This window comes from Lactuca saligna, chromosome 7 (genome assembly GCF_052625555.1).
Source record: "Lactuca saligna cultivar CGN05327 chromosome 7, ASM5262555v1, whole genome shotgun sequence".
Classification (NCBI taxonomy): Eukaryota; Viridiplantae; Streptophyta; class Magnoliopsida; order Asterales; family Asteraceae; genus Lactuca; species Lactuca saligna.
In genome coordinates, this window is record NC_136423.1 from 18,777,890 (window position 1) to 18,794,517 (window position 16,628).

Sequence of the window (16,628 nt, forward strand, 5' to 3'; positions counted from 1 at the left end):
CAAAACAATGAACTACATGTTGAAATAAAATTCATGTCAATCGATAAATACCCTAAATCTGATAGAACTAAAATTGATAAAATCGAAACCAAAATTGAAGGATTACAAGAACTAATAATCGGACCAAGAAAACTAATACCATACCGGTTCGGTTTTTCAGTCAATATGTCCATTTATGTGATATTAATGTGACTTGTAACATTTTAGCATTTGTTACAATGAGAGAGTCTGACATTTTCTCATTTGAGAAAAACAAAAATTACATGTCTTCCATTGGGCTTTTATTTAGGGGTGCTTGGATTAGATTTTTAGCTTATTGCTTATAACTTATTTGTGGTGAGAATAAGCAATAAGCAATAAGCATGAGAATGGATGCTTATTAAAATTAGCTTATTTAATCTAATAAGCTGGATTTTATCCAAACACTCAAATTAACTTATTGTGAGAATAAGCAATAAGCACCTCTTTTTTTCCTATCCAAACAACCCTTAGAAAATGATGTCTTCTATTGGGCTTTTATTTAGAAAATGAAACCAACATGACTGAAGTGCAAAGTAGTGGAATGTTGAAGGGGCAAAGTTGGACAACGTGGATTCTATATACCCAGTAGAATTAAAAACAAAAACCCTGACACATATAAGTCCCCTATATGTCTATAGATACAGCCTATATATATATATACGCAGAAATCACACACTCCTCTCTTTCTCTCTCTCTCTCTAGAACCCTCTGCAAGGAAGTAACCCGTAGCTCTGTTTGCCTCACACGAACACTCATAAAAGACTCGCAAAATGCTATCTTAGGGTTCTAAATTTCGAATTCCCTAAGGGTTTATTGATGAGTTTTGCGATGAAATTGTTCGTTTCTTTTTACTCAATCATCACCTCTCTAGGTTTTCCGTGAGGGAGGAAGATTTTGGTTGAGTTTGAAGTGTACTTATTGCGGCCGTTGATGGCTTCGTCTTCCGGTTCAACGAAGCTGTGCTTCAATTCGACTTGTAAAGAAGCTCTGGAAGTCCCTAGACAAGGTTGGCTTTGCCGGACGGGAGACTTCGCTGACCTCTGCGATCGATGCTCGTAAAATCCCCTTACTATTTAATTATCCTTTGTTGTTGAAAGAATGCTACTGATTTTGTGTTTTCTGTTTGAAAATTCGGCGTTGTTTTGTTCTGTTATTCTAATGCTGTTGCTTGTATCCTAAGTAATATTTGATTGGATATTTCGGTAATTTGTTGTGGAAGTTAGGTTTCGGAAATGGGGAGCTTAGTGCTACACGATTAACCATTATTGTTTATAGTGAAGGATAATTGAAGGTTAATTGCAGACTTTCCGTCAAGGTCCATGGTTCTGCATGATCCTTAAAAACCGATGAATGTGATTGATTTTTGGACCTCTCAATGTCTTTTTTTCTGAATAATAGTCTCTCTGATACATACATAGTTTTTGTTCATGTAGCCTTTATAAAGAAAGCAGAAAGAGGGAAGCAGAAAGAACATTAAAAGTTGTTGAATCTTGGGCGAGGGTTTTTCAAGATAGTAGTAACAGGCAAAACAAGCTTCCCCATTTTAAATGAAATCTTAGTTAGAACTCAATAAGAATTGGAAATAAAAACCCTTGAATGGTGTTCCTTGTTTAAGAAGTTTTACGTGTGTTTGTTTTTTATAGGAAAAAGAGGAATCCATGGGTCGATTTTTAGTAAACACCATGAAACACTATTAAATCATGTTTTCAGTTAATGTGGCTTTCTCAAATGTGTCACAAGGAAAAATGCAAAGTCACAAACATTTGCAGATGCAGATTAAATATCAGTTACCATGCCAGATTAGCTTATGATCATTGAAGTATGATGACCTCATAGACTCTTGTGTTTGGGTGTTTCTATATTTACTTTAGTTCATTTTGGTTTCCTTTTCTGTTAGTTTCTTTCTAATTCATGAAACCCTTCCAATTCTTGTTCAATTTGACTCCAGTTCTGCTTTTAAAGATGGAAAATTCTGTAACACATACCACATGAATGCTTCTGGTTGGAGATGTTGTGAGTCTTGTGGAAAGGTTAGAAATCTATCAAGACTAATTAGCCGAATTAACATCTTTCCTTCTTTATCTTTATTTGATCACCTCATCTCCCCATGATATTGTCTCTACAAGGAAACATACCCATTGCATGCATTATGACAACTACAGAAACTAAAGGACATATTACAATATTTGCTACTTTTAGAAATTACAGATATTTCCTTCACATTCTTTAGTTGTCATAAAAAATACACGCAACCTGGCTGTTTCTTTGTAGAAATATCGTGAGTATAGGAGGCAAAATAGGCAAGTCATCATGTAGAAAATGGACTTTATCTCATCTTTAACTACCATCATGATATAAATCACTAAATTCTTATGTTGGAAGTTGTCTTTTTATAATAATGAACCCATTATGCTTCACAGCAAATCCATTGTGGATGCATAGTGTCATTCCACATGTTCATATTGTTGGATGCTGGAGGAATTGAGTGTATCAACTGTGCAAAATCAGAATACATCTTGGTAACCACAATTACACTTTACACATTATCCTCACTTCCTGCTTATTATTTCATTAACTTTTTCTTTATTGTAATTGGTATTTTAGACACCAAATCCTACATGGCCATCTGCTCCCCACTTTCTCACGGGTCCCGCTGAAAGAATTCGAGATATTTCTTCCAAAAATTGGAGATCAATATCAGGAACAGGTCCTGTGCCATGGAAGCAAGCACCCTATCTCTTCAATTCTTCTAAACTTCAACCTGAATTACTCTCTAACATTGATAAACCTCTTTCAAGGGAACAATTAACTTCATGTTCATTGACTAGAAGCATAATACATGATCCTTCTGAAAGATTAGTGAATGACAGCTGGCAGATGACTGGTGATAGAGCCAAAGCCACTGGTAAGATTTTGTTAGTGTAAATTATGTAGAATAGCAACATACTTTGCTCTCACTTAAACGAGAGTAAAGTACATTGCTATTTAATTTTCCCTTAAAAAGAAAGTTAAAACTTGTTTAACTGTTACTTAAATAAGTTTTACATACCTGATTGTTTTGTTTTCAGGGCTACAGTATGATGGAAAACATAATTTGTTTCAATCTTTCTTTTCAAATGAACTTGCCACCCCTGTTTCTAGTTTACCAGCAACATTCATGGCACAAGATCAAAAGAGTGAAAAAGGAAAAGCATCTGGACAATTTTGCCCTCCACCATCAGTAGGGAAATGTTGCTCCAGTAGTAATACTAATAGTCCACCTGGCACTTCTCTTGAAAGTCAAACCTACAGTGGAAAGGGTCAAGGAGAAAAACGGGGTAGACATCAGTTACTACCCCGTTATTGGCCTCGGTTAACAGATCAAGAACTACAACAGATCTCTGGAGGGTATCCTACTTTCAAATACCCTTTTATTCATATGATTATATAATATCTATTTACTAGTAGTTAGGTGTTGTTTCTTTTTGACTTTTTGACTTTTTTGAGCTTAATGGATTATTATATAATATTAATACCTATGATTATTGTTAAAAAAGATCAGTATTGGGAAACTTGTTTGTTGGAAGGTAAGGGTAAAATGGTCATTTATTCAGTATTGAAAAGAGAAACAGACCTTATGTAAACATACATCATTACCAATTTGGCCACTTTACCCTTACAAGACTTGATAGGAGAAAAAAGAAACAACCCCTTGATGGTTAGTAGCATAAAAGGGCATCATCATGCTCTTAAATTCAATTTTAAGAGTAATCTTATTATCTTTAATGATGTAATAGGTCAAATGCCAAAATTACCCCTTTGTTTGAGAAAGTGTTAAGTGCTAGTGATGCTGGGAGGATAGGGCGATTGGTGCTACCAAAAAAATGTGCAGAGGTATGCAATCTTGGTTTTTGGTAATGAGATGAATAAAAGTGTTTAAAAAATAATAGAAGCATTCAATATTTATTATTTATTATTTATATATATTTTTTGTGATACAGGCTTATCTTCCACCAATTTCTCAGCCTGAAGGTTACCCCCTTGTAGTTCAAGATTTAAAGGGTAAAGATTGGGTGTTACAGTTTAGATTCTGGCCTAATAATAATAGTAGAATGTATGTTCTAGAAGGAGTCACTCCATGTATACAGTCCATGCAGTTGCAAGCTGGTGATACAGGTAAAAAAGACATAAATGCCCTCATCTTCATCTTCATCATTTCTTTTTCGTTTTATTAATACTTGTGGTCATCTTCTTAGCTATTCAGTTTTTCTTTTTTTGTTGTTCAGTAACATTTAGTAGGTTAGAGCCTGAAGGAAAACTTGTGATGGGATTCAGAAAAGCATCACCCTCTTCTCCATCTTACCATGTCAGTCTTTTTCCTCAACCAATTTCTCGGCTCTGTAAAAGACATAAATGCCCTTACAACTTTTGTTTAAGTCGCTCTAATGTTTCTCGACTACAGGTCACTGACGTTTCTACTCATGAAGAACCTTCGAAGGGTAGTTTCGGAAATAAGTCTAGAAATCCAGATGGGACATGGGCAGAAGCTGATAAAATTGCTAAAAGGAAAAAAGGGGGAAAGATGTGTTCAAATAGCAAACATGTTAAACCTAATGATGAAGAGATAGTTCGAGTAAATGTCACTTTAGAACAAGTTCAAGGATTGTTGAGACCACCTCTTTCTAATTCCTCCACCATTGTGGTTATTGAGGGTGTTGAATTTGAGGATTTTCAGGTGAAAAGATACTCTAAAAATATTCAATTCATCATCTTTGTTTATTATTACTATTTTTTAATTTCTCGTGACATGGTTGAATGTAACAGGAGGAACCGATTATACGGAGTCCTACAAACTTTCCAACAATTAATCACGGTACAAATCACTTTTGACCAGCTTTTGTCAGACTGTACTGCGTTTGACTGACATGCATTGAACTGGGACTCAGACTGATGTCAATGTGAAAAAAAAATTACAGTATTTTATCCTCGAGCTTTATCTCTCTGTCTGTGCAAAAGACGTAAATACCCATTTTACAAAAAAAGAAACCCTCTTGTATAATTTGTGCTAATCTATCTATTGGTATTGTTGTTAGCTTCTTGTAACAAAAACGAAACAGAAAACCAAGGACTTGATGCGCTTGCTAATTTAGCAATCCAAGATGGCACGCTTACAAAGTCACCAAGTGGCACCAATCACAAATCAGTTTTTGTACACCATGGAGATGAGAAACATTTAGAGAAAGAAGTAGGGGATGTGGGACAGAATCCAAATGAAATGATGTATGCTGACATTCTTCGGTATAATAATAACCAAAACCAAAACCAAAACCAGAAAACGGGTCCCGGTCAAAGTATTGAAAAAGTATCAACTAGTCAGTCGTTTAAAAGTCAAAATATTGACTTGAATATACAACCTGAACGTGAAGAAGAATGTTCTCCGGTTTCTGATATGGGGATCATGATGTTAGTTCAAGAATCTACACATAGATACATAAGGCAACAGAAGCTACCAGTTAATGGTGTAAATTCATGATGGCAGGTGGTGGTTGGGTGGAAGCTATTTTTGTGAAGTGGCTCGTTTTGTTGATGATTTGGTAAGATTTATAAAAAAAAAAAAGGCATTGTTAGAGCTTTGTTGAGTTTTATAGTTTCGTGTATGTAAACAAGATCCTAGAAGCTAACTTTTGACATGCTCTAGATTTTTAGTACATAATTTTTTTTTCGGTGTAATTACATTTTTTTTTTGTGTTAAGAGTTTGATTTTAAGTCGTTTGGATTGAATGTAGCTTACTATTGCATCTTTTACATGAACATATAGTCATAAGCTTGGAACGTATAGCACATCACATGCGATAATTCCTTTAAGATTCAGGAGATGGGTGGCTTGCTAAATGAATGAATGCTATGCTATAGAGTGAACTTGAAATTATGTTATGTGTTTGATTGGGGCCCATATACAAGCAGCCCAATCTATTATATATTTATGCTATGGGTTTAGTTTCGTTTTTAAAATAAAATTCGATATTTTCAGTTTTTTCTGTTTTGGACAACTTTACTTGTTGTGGACACAAGTTGTAGTTGTATACAACATTGTTGAAGTGTTGAAAAAAGTAATAACACATACATATACAGTGTAGCTCTATATTTATATGTATCTATGTATGTATGTGTAAATAAGTGAACAATTTCCCATTAGTCCAAATAGACACATGTATAAGTATGTAAGTGTGTAGAAGACGTTAATAAAAGCTTATAAGTGTATCTATACATATAGACATATGTATGAACGAAAAGAGGATGAGAAATCGTGTACGTCTGCATGTGTGGATGACTGGATGTAAAAACGTTAATAAATGACTGACAACGTATCCATACACATATGAATAGGTGTATGCCTAATAATGAAACATTTAAGATGTAGAAAACATGAAACATTAAGTTGCTAAATGACTATGAGAATATCAAGGTTGTTGGGTACTTCTAAGAATCGGATGTGGTTGTAAGGCGGGTCTTGGTTGAAGTCGGTGGCTTGGAGTGGTGTCCAAGTAACTCAGAGTGTTGTCCAAGTTGTTCTAGATTCCTAGTACTTCCTTGAGCAATAATGAATGCAGTAAAAAGGAAAGTTTTGTTAGATTACATTTAGGAATCCTAATTATACTATGATGTTTTTTTGTGTCCAGTATATATATAGATGTTAGGACCCTGTAATCGTTTTTATGAGATCGGAGTTTTTGAGTGAGTTTTACTTCAATAAATTTCCACGCGAGTTTATGCAGTATTCTTTATTTTCGTTTCCTATTTACCACTTTAATTGGTATCAGAGCAAACTAGTGTTCGAATTTCTGGTTTGCAAAAGGGTGTACTCGCGCCAGATTACAACAGAAGGAGTTCTCATGTGCATTTTCAGAGAGACTACTCGTGAAAAGAACCTGAACAGAAAAAAAAAAAGACATGCTCAAAATCTGTGACAAAAGAAAAACTTGTGACTAAAGAAGCTCTCTTGTGTGCACCATTTGTTTCTGGTTTTTCACAAATACCTGCTCTTGTTAGGTTTATGTTTTTCTGGTTTTTGCTTGTGTTTGAAGCAAAATTTCCATTTGTTTTTTGTCCTTGAGAAGACCAAAGATCTACCATTTTTTTTTGTTTGAGATCAGAGAAGGAATTTGTGTGGAGAACCTGATCAAAAAAAAAAAAAAAAAACCAAATCAGTGAACGATCAGTTTTTCGTGTGCTTGCAGATCTAAATCAACAACTTGACAATTTGGGTAGAAGATGAAATCGTGTAATGGTGACAAGAGAAGGAAGTTCATCACAACCATCTACAAAAGAAGTTACCTCATTGACATTCCGATGCCCATCTTTAACATGAACAAACTATACAATTTGGAGGATGCGCATGGAGGTGCTACTCAGGATTCATGGCGTATAGGATGTTATTGACATTGGATTGGATGACAACAAGAAGAACAACATCGTGAAGGGTTTGTTGTTCCGATCTATATCGGAAGATTTAATACTCCAAATCGGTAACCTATGAACCGACAAGGAGATATGAAATCAAAACCCGTAACCTTGGAGCTGATTGAGTAAAGGAAGCAAGGCTCCAGATGTTATTAACCAGAATTGCTTTGAAATCTTCTTCACTTGGAGAGGTTATTAACGAAAAAATGCTTGCAAATAAGTTTCTCTCGAGCTTCCCTAGGCGATTTGTGCATACTGCAGCTCTTGAATAAGTCTTGGATCTTAAGACGATAGCATTTGAAACACAAGCAAATATACTCTATTCTAAAACAAAATCGTCCAACCGAAACAACGAATCATCAAGAGGTAGAGCTCGAGGTTCAAATTATCGTGGTAGAGGACGTGGTCGAGGTAACAAAAAATATCACAATTACTCAGAATCCTCTAAAAAATTTAAAGATTAAAAGTAAAAGGGAAAACGATTCGAGCAAAGAGATATCTCAAACATCTAATGTTAGTAGTATGATAAATACGAACACTTCGCTTCAAGATGCACGGATCAAACCAAAAACCATGAGGCAAACCTTAATGAGACATACGAATAAGATACAAATCATGACAAATGGATGTTTTGACACTCTATTGGTTTACTTAGCATCCACAAAACCCCAAGCTTACACACTCTATTGGGTTACTTAGCATCCACAAAACCTCTGGATGATTCATGTAAACATCCTCAGCCAACTTCCCATTAAAGAAGGAAGTTTTGACATCCATCTGCCAAATTTCATAGTCATGAAACACATCTATGGCTAGCATTACCCTAATATATTTAATCTTAGCCACTAGTGAGAAGGTCTCATTATAGTCAAACCCTATGGTTTGAGTACAACCCTTCACAACCAGTCGAGCCTTGAAAGTGTGCACCTTTCCATCCATGTCGGTCTTCTTCTTGAAGATCCATTTGCACCCAACTGTCTTATGACTTGGTACATTGTCAGCCAAATTCCAAACTTGGTTGTCATACATGGACTTGATCTCGTTATCCATTGCCTATTTCCACTTGGCAGGCTCAGGGCCCGCAATAGCTTCCTTGTAGTTAGAAGGTTCATCCAAATTTACCATTGTACTATCACTGATAAACATATCACCATCTGTAGTAATATGGAAACCATAAAACTCATGTGACATTCTAACTCTGCTAAGATGTCTAGGAGGTAATGATTCATCAATTGGTTCAACTGGAATTTCTTCCTCAGGTTGAGCGCTAGCATTTTTAGTGGTTCCTTCATTGTTTGACTCTTGAATTTCTTCAAGATCAATTATACTCCCACTTTCCTCTTTGTGTATAAGCTCTCTCTCACGAAAGACTCCCATTCGCGCTACAAAGACCATGTTCTCACTTGGTCTGTAGAACAAATATCCAAAGGACTTATGTAGGTAGCCAACGAAAATACATCTCTCACTTCAAGGTTCAAGCTTGTCGTGAGTCTCTCATTTAACGAAAGCTTCACAACCCTAAACCTTGATGTGTGCTAATGAGGGAACTTTCCCTGTCTACATCTTGTGAGGTGTTTTGCAACCTTCTTTGTTGGGACAAGATTAAGAATATGGGCAGCAGTCTCTAAGGCATACCCCCAAAAGGAGATTGGAAGTGAAGCCCGACTCATCATGGAACGAACCATGTCCAACAAGGCCCGATCACACCTCTCAGCCACACCATTAAGTTGTGGTGTTCTAGGAGGAGTCAATTGTGAAACTATCCCACATTCCTTGAGGTAGTCGTGGAACTCGATACTAAGATACTCACCGCCTCTATCGTATCTAATAATCTTTGTCTTCTTCCCAATTGATTCTTGACTTCTTGTTTAAACTCTTTGAACTTTTCAAAGGTTTCTGACTTATGCTTAATTAAGTAGATATAGCCATATCTGTTATAATCATCAACAAAAGTCACATAGAATCGATTTGCATCCCTTGTGGTGGATCTGAAAGGACCATACACATCTATGTGTATGAGATCTAACAATCCTTCACCTCTTTCACAAGAACCAGTGAAAGGTGATTTAGTCATCTTTCCAAGTAAACAAGACTCGCACATATCATCTGACCTTAAGTCAAACAATTCCAACACTCCATCCTTTTGGAGTTGGGCAATGCGTTTCTTGTTGACATGGCCAAGACGACAATGCCACAAGCATGATTTGTCTAAACCATTAGACGAATCAATTTGTAAAAATCTATTACCTGAATTGTCTACAACCATCACTGTTTCATACACGCCTTCAGAAGGTAAAGCTTCAAAATAAAATACCCTTGATATGTGCATATTTCGTATAGGATTTTAATACTTTCTGGCTAGCTTATTGCAATTTATGGACAAAAGATACTTAATTATGTTTAAACTATATTTTCAGCAACAATGACATTCTCGGATGGAAAAGGAAGCGGATTTAGCAATTGGAAGCTTGGATCTTGGATTTTGAAGAAAGAAGGATGTTGTTGGATAGCTTGACCCTCGGAAGTGTTTTGGCCATATCTCATGAATCGTAACTCCGATTGATGAGATTAAAAATGTTGTAAAAACTAGTCACAATTCCGGACGACTTTCATGTTTGTAGAAAATGTTGATTCCAAACGGACTCGATGATTTGGGCCTAAAATCGACGAGTTGATCAGAAAGTTCACGATTATGGACGCTGACTTTCCGTACACGGGATTTTAAGTGATGGACTCGCCGACTCGGTCACTGGACTAGCCGAGTCACCCATTTTTTCAGAATTTATATATAGAAACGCTTCTCATTCGAATCCTAAAGAATGGGGGAAGTTTAGGACGATTTTTGGAGGCCAAAAGGGTTCTTAGAAGCTGTGGTTTTCGAGATTTCAACTTAGATATCAATTTGGAAGAAGATCAAAGGCAATAACACATTACTTTTATCTTAATCTTTTGCATGAACCATGTTTCAATCATTAGATTATGTTTTTAGTTTGTTATTTGTTGTAGATATGAGCTAAAAAATCATAACTTTTGTTTAGGATAGATGATTTTATGAATAAGGTTTGATTTTATGATTGGATTAATGTAAGATGGTGATTTTGTTTTGTTAAGCTTGTTAAAGAACCTTATGTGTTAATTACAACTATTTTTTGTTAATTAACCAGTAATTAAGTTGCATGAACATCTCTTAGTTGCTAATCTCATATGATTTATGTGAAAACATTGTTATATGCCCAGGAATAGCGAAAGTGAAACTAGGGTTAACTAGAAAATAGGTACGTTAATGTGTGAGCTTGTGTGACGAACCATCAACAAGGAGTTAATTGAATTAGCATATTTTATTAGCTCATTACAAGTCTTACTTAACTCGAATCAATAAAATAGGAAATCTATTAGTTTAATCACTTGATCACTGCTTGAATAAATTTGTTTTCTAAGGATTAGTAATAGTGAACGTGAACCTAATCACACTAATCGGTAGCCAAAGCCAATTAATCCATTGCACTTGCCATAAAATTAACCATAAGAATAAATGATTCAAACCTAAACAGAAATCTCCTCCATTATTAAATTAGTTGTCTTTTGTTTCTCCTTAGTTGTTAATTGTCCTTTGTTAAAGAGTTTAAGTAGTTGCTTAAGTTTCTAGTCTTGTAAAACTAGAGAAAAACCCTTCTTTTTTACTTGTTTTATTTAGATGATATTAGTAATAATCTTAATTGTTTACCGTTCCCTGTATTCGATACCCTACTTACCTGAACTAAGCTACTAATCGATAGTTACACTGCCTTTCATGTGTTTGTTTCTGTGTCTAAGTTAGTAGGATTAAAACTAGTGCATTCCACACACATCAACACTATTTTTATAAGCATAAATAGATACATTCCATTGTCAAAAGAATATCTAAAACCATGTCTATATAAAGCATGAAATGAAATGATGTTTCGTGTAATCTCTGATGAGTAACAATAATTATTCAAATCTAAACACAACCCACTTCTAAGCACTAAGTTATAAATTCCAATCTTGGTAATAGGTGACGATCACCTATTGCCCATGATTATGTTCATTCTCCCATGCTCCTCATTCTCACTTCTTCTTAGCCCATGCAATTTAGAATAAATGTGAAAACACATCATGTAAGGACCCAAGAATTAGAATATGATGAGTTTTTAGATAAGATAATGTAAATACCTACCAAGGTTGGCTTCAGTTTTCCATCCTTAATATCTTGCAAGTATTTTGGGAAACTTCGTTTCTAGTTCCCTATGTCATGGTAGTAGAAGCAAACAACGTCTTTGGGATCGGAGGTAAGGGGTGCTTCAAAAATGGACTTGCCTTTGGGTCCAATTCTGTTTGGGAGGAACTTTCCTCCTCTTCCCCTTTCCTTGCACAATGGCCAAGATAGGAGCATCAGTAGCAAGAGTGGAGACAACACTTTTTCCCTTTAGTCCACTTTCGACTATTCGCAGCAAGTTCTGAAGTTGAGTCAATGTGGTCTTTTGGTTGTTTAGATGATAAGTCATGATAAGCTAATCATAACAAATGGGCAATGAGTGTTAGACTATATCAATAGCCAATTCCTCATCAAAGTTCATATTAAGCTTCAGCAAGCGTTCCATGTATCGTTGCATTCATTGCATGTGGCTGTTGACAGACTCTCTGTCTTTCATCTTGCTGGTGATGAGGGGGTTTACTACCTCATATTTCTCTTGACAAGATTTTTAGTGGTACTTTTCCACCAAATCCTTGTTCATCTTGTACGACCAGTAATCCTCATAGAACCTCTGCAGCTCAGGAGTCATAGTCACTACCATGATGCATGCAACCTTTGTCGCATCATTTTAGTGTTGCCTATACTCAGCTAGTTCTTCAGGAGTAGCTTTTGTTTCATCAATCTTGAAAAGTTCCTTTTCGAGCACATACTCTTTATCCTCGAAACGAAGAGTCGTCTTGATGTTTCGCATCCAATCATTATAATTGGTGCCATCAAAATTAACCCTCGAGTAGATGTTCAAGAGTAATAAGTTGTTGTTGGAGGAACCAGAAGCATCGTTAGGAGTTAACATCTAAAAAGGAAGAAGGATAATTTTTGGTTAGATAGGAATATTCCTCAATATAACACCCAAATGAAATATTTAGGCTAGGATCCAACTAGATATTACTCAACATAGAAAAGGGATGCCATAATCTAATATTCAAATAAATAAAGGTAGGTAAATGACGGTTTACCAATTTCACCACGAAAACGAAATTTTAAACGAATTAGGTTTTTAGTGAAATTCCTAGATCTTTTGAGATTCATTGAACTATTCAATGGCATGTTTAATCTCGATTATGCTCTTCCATTTGTGACTGAGATACCGGGGGATCACAAACAAGATGTGAATAACCATGCAAATTAGCTTGGTGCCCTTAATGTTATTTATCATCTAATTAATGCCGGTTAGACACACACTCTCAATTAATCAATGATAATTTACAAGATACCCATTGCCACCCTTTATTAGTCCATATTAGTGTGCCGGTTAACCACACACGCTCCATTAACGACTTATATAAAATGCAATGTGCAATTTCATGGATCAGCAGCAAATTCATATTTTCCTAAAGTAACTAAGATTGAGAATTCTATAAAACATTTAGTTACTTTATAATTTTGTTATACTTATTAATGAGAATTATTTGTCCTATCAAACACGTTCCGCTAACTACCCTCCACCAATCAAGGAAGCAGTGGATGAGAGTGGACACCAATTCAACTACTATTTGATGGGTGGTTTCCTTATACCCCCCTTATAGACCGACTTTGTGAATGAGGTGTACTAGCGAGTCGAATGACTTGTCTTATACATATAGTAAATATTAAATGTTTAATTTTACATATAGTATAAGGTGTATTTTAATCATTTCAAAATACTAGGGTTTATAATCTTTTAAATTTTAAAATTAAGAATATTAATTAAAATTTAAAAGTAATTTATTTAATAATTATCTATTAACTAAACAATTAATTAATTTATTAAATCAAATAAGGATTAGCCAATTAAATTAATCAAATAATTTAAGTTAATCCACTCCCCCTTCGAAAATCATAGGAGGGATTTTTCAAATTTTCTAATTATCTTGTTAATCAAAAGAGGAGATAATTACCAAAAAAAAATAAGAAACCCTACCAGGAAACCTTAATTTTCGAAAATTGGCAAATCTCGGGCAGTAAGGCAAGGATTTCAATTCTTGCTATATTTCAAAACTAAGAGGGTTAAGGAACCATAATTTTCTAAACTTGTATGCCAAGGGAAAGGGTTAAAACCCTTTTCCAAAATTTCGAAATCTAGGGTTACGAAACCCTAATTGCGAAAAGCCTAAGTCCAAAGGGTTTATTTGCCATAAACCCTAATTGATCAAATTCAAACAATTGCAATCAAATTCAAAAGAAAACAAGCCAAGACTCTGATGCTACTGATGGGTTTTAAGCATAACAAACAATCCTATGTGTGCATGCAACCCTGATTGCTTTGATGTATGTTTTCTCTAGTTAAACATACAAGTATTGAACATCAAAAGGAAAGCACTAGGAGGTATATACTATTTTCAAAAATAATACTATAAGATAGTAAACATACCTTTGATTGTTATGTAGTAATAACAATGTGAATCCAAGAGTTCTTGAAGCTTGAGAGCAAGTGTCACGCCTCTAATGAATCACACCCAAACCAATCAAGAGGACGAGAGAGGAGAGAATAGTAGAAGCTCTTAGAAATTCAATTATCCTTCTGGGATTCAAAGTGGCCAAAAATCACAAGTCCTATGGGTCTATTTATTGTGCAGATAGAATACACTGAATAACCCTAGTTTGAATAAAATATTATTAATTTAATTTGGTAATTTTCCACCTCATTAGTTATCTACTTAGGATAATGTAAAAACCCTAATTATTCTTAGTAAAACCGTCCACCACCTTCTAGGAAGGTTCTGGAACCTCTTGCTCAACTATTTAACAATTGCAATTTAGTTTCTGCACTTTCAATTAATTTTGTTAATCTCGAAATTAATTTCAATTAATTTTTGATTAAATATTAATTAAATAATATGATTTCTATTTAATATATTATTTTCATAATACATTAATAATTCATTTATTTCAATTTATTAATCAAATAATAAATTCAACAACTCTCCAAAAGTCATCTTGTCTAGTTGCTAGTTATGATAGCAACCCAGAAGGACTCTGATACTATCAATTCAAGTATATACCAATTATAGTTATGGGCTTAAAAATCTAACAACATGAAAAACACAAAGAGATGAGTAATTCGATAATTTTACTAGAAAAAGAGAGTTACAAATATGAAAATGAAGAACACTTGGGGGAGAAATCCAACACACTCTCTCTAACTAGAGAACTACATTTTTGGTGTACTTACAATACAAATGATCACCCCCTCTCTATTTATAGAGAAATGTAACTTACATTACAATAAAGGGAAATAAAATGACCTAACTTATCACTCATAATTTGTAGAACATTTTCATGCTCCAACAATCTCTCCCTAAATGCTCATAAATGATGAGGGATACAAATACAATGATAAAAGGCTAAAGTACACAGTAACCGACTAGCAAGTGTGGTAATAAAAATGAAACATAATAACAACCAAATGCTAAAATGTCTCTGAAACTCCAAAGTGTCTGTGATCTCTGATGTTGACCGTGAATCTCTAATCAATAAAGGTCTTCGGGTTCAAGGTCATCACTCTTGAGGCAGAATAATAAGATCCAAATCTTCAAACTCATCACAACCCCAATGATTAAGTTTGAGATCTAATCAGAAAAACACTTCGGGTTCAAGAAGTTTGAAAAACATCTCTACTTCTCGAATCATAATACACCAGAATTCATCAAAAGAATAACCCGCTAAAAATGTGAAGCATTCAAAAGTGAAGTTCGAATAATATATAATGTGAGTCCGAAGACAAGGTCTAGCAATGCCAAAAATTTGATCGGAAGATCAATAATAAATGTCATGTCACGTCGCTAAAATAATATTCGTCTTTAAAATATCACAAATCCAAATTCGATAAATCATAAGATCAGATCCGGATGCAAACACAAATGAGACATCCCGTGGTAGAGTATGAATAATAAATAATATGGATCCGAGAAACATCTAGTGAAGCCAAAATTTTGATCAAAAGATGACCAAAAATCAGTGCCACTCCGCATCACTAAATAAATCATCGTCTTCAGAAGTCTCGAAAATCCAAGCTCAAACAATCATAAAATCATATACGGATGATAACATAATACTCTCTCCCTATTTTTGATAACTGATGACTGAATATCAAAAATAAATAAATCAATCAGGATGGAGAGTGTCAAATACCAAGAGCTTCACATGCTTTCTCTAGATGTATGAATGGTCTCGATGAAACACAAGAATGAGAGTAAAATAAATACTCTCAAGTGATAATTAGTTGGTTGATTCTGTCGCTGAAAACTGTCTGAACGAGTACCAAAGTAACAAATAATAATTTTGGATGAAAGACCTCTACTCTAATAAAGAATGCCAATGTACCCAAACTGTGGTGTCGGAACTCTTGGACTGGTCTTTAATAAATAAAATCCACATGCTCAAGACACATGGTTCGTCAACTGAAGATCAAGAGCTACAAGTCATAAAGATCCCGTAGAGCGAAGGTTGTGAAACAATTTTGTTGATCAGGCACAACTACGGTGCAATCCTCACGAAGAAATATATGATGTCTGACTGTGGTATGGAGTAATCCTCATGGAAAGAATAATAAAATTCTTCCAATATAATCAACAAGAAGTAATCCATGGTGACGATCAAAGCTTGAATAAACATCCAATAATAATCTCTTTTGTGAAGACAATAAATCGAAACTTGTAAAAAAATATTCTTTACAACAGTGTTTCCAATCATAGGTTGGACTATGACAAAAATTGGTGTTAAAATAAAATAATTGATTTTAAAATAAAATAAAGAAATAAATTGTTTTTTTAGAAAAAGGCTAAGGAATTTGTTGGGTTTTAGCAAAAAAATGGCTAAAAAATAAATTGGTGGAAAAAGAATAAATGAGTGTTAATAAAAAAATAAAGGTTTAAGGGAAATGAGAGGGGCTGATTGAGAAGGAGTAGATGGGAAC

General features: G+C 34.6%; 1 protein-coding gene across 2 annotated transcripts; it reads left to right on the plus strand.

Moving 5' to 3' along the window:
- Positions 1-667: 667 nt before the first annotated feature.
- Positions 668-5,785, plus strand: LOC145004666 (B3 domain-containing protein Os07g0563300-like). Of its 2 annotated transcripts, none has more exons than XM_078963630.1 (11): positions 668-1,840; positions 1,970-2,051; positions 2,442-2,540; positions 2,626-2,926; positions 3,090-3,408; positions 3,798-3,894; positions 4,002-4,176; positions 4,287-4,366; positions 4,463-4,735; positions 4,825-4,873; positions 5,094-5,785. In XM_078963630.1, the coding sequence occupies exons 2-11, from the start codon at positions 2,010-2,012 to the stop codon at positions 5,531-5,533; spliced, it is 1,875 nt and encodes a 624-aa protein (XP_078819756.1). In that variant the 5' UTR covers positions 668-1,840; positions 1,970-2,009; the 3' UTR covers positions 5,534-5,785. The 2 variants fall into 2 exon arrangements, with proteins under 2 accessions (XP_078819756.1, XP_078819755.1); XM_078963629.1 differs by having other exon boundaries at positions 668-1,076.
- The last annotated feature ends 10,843 nt before the right edge of the window (positions 5,786-16,628 follow it).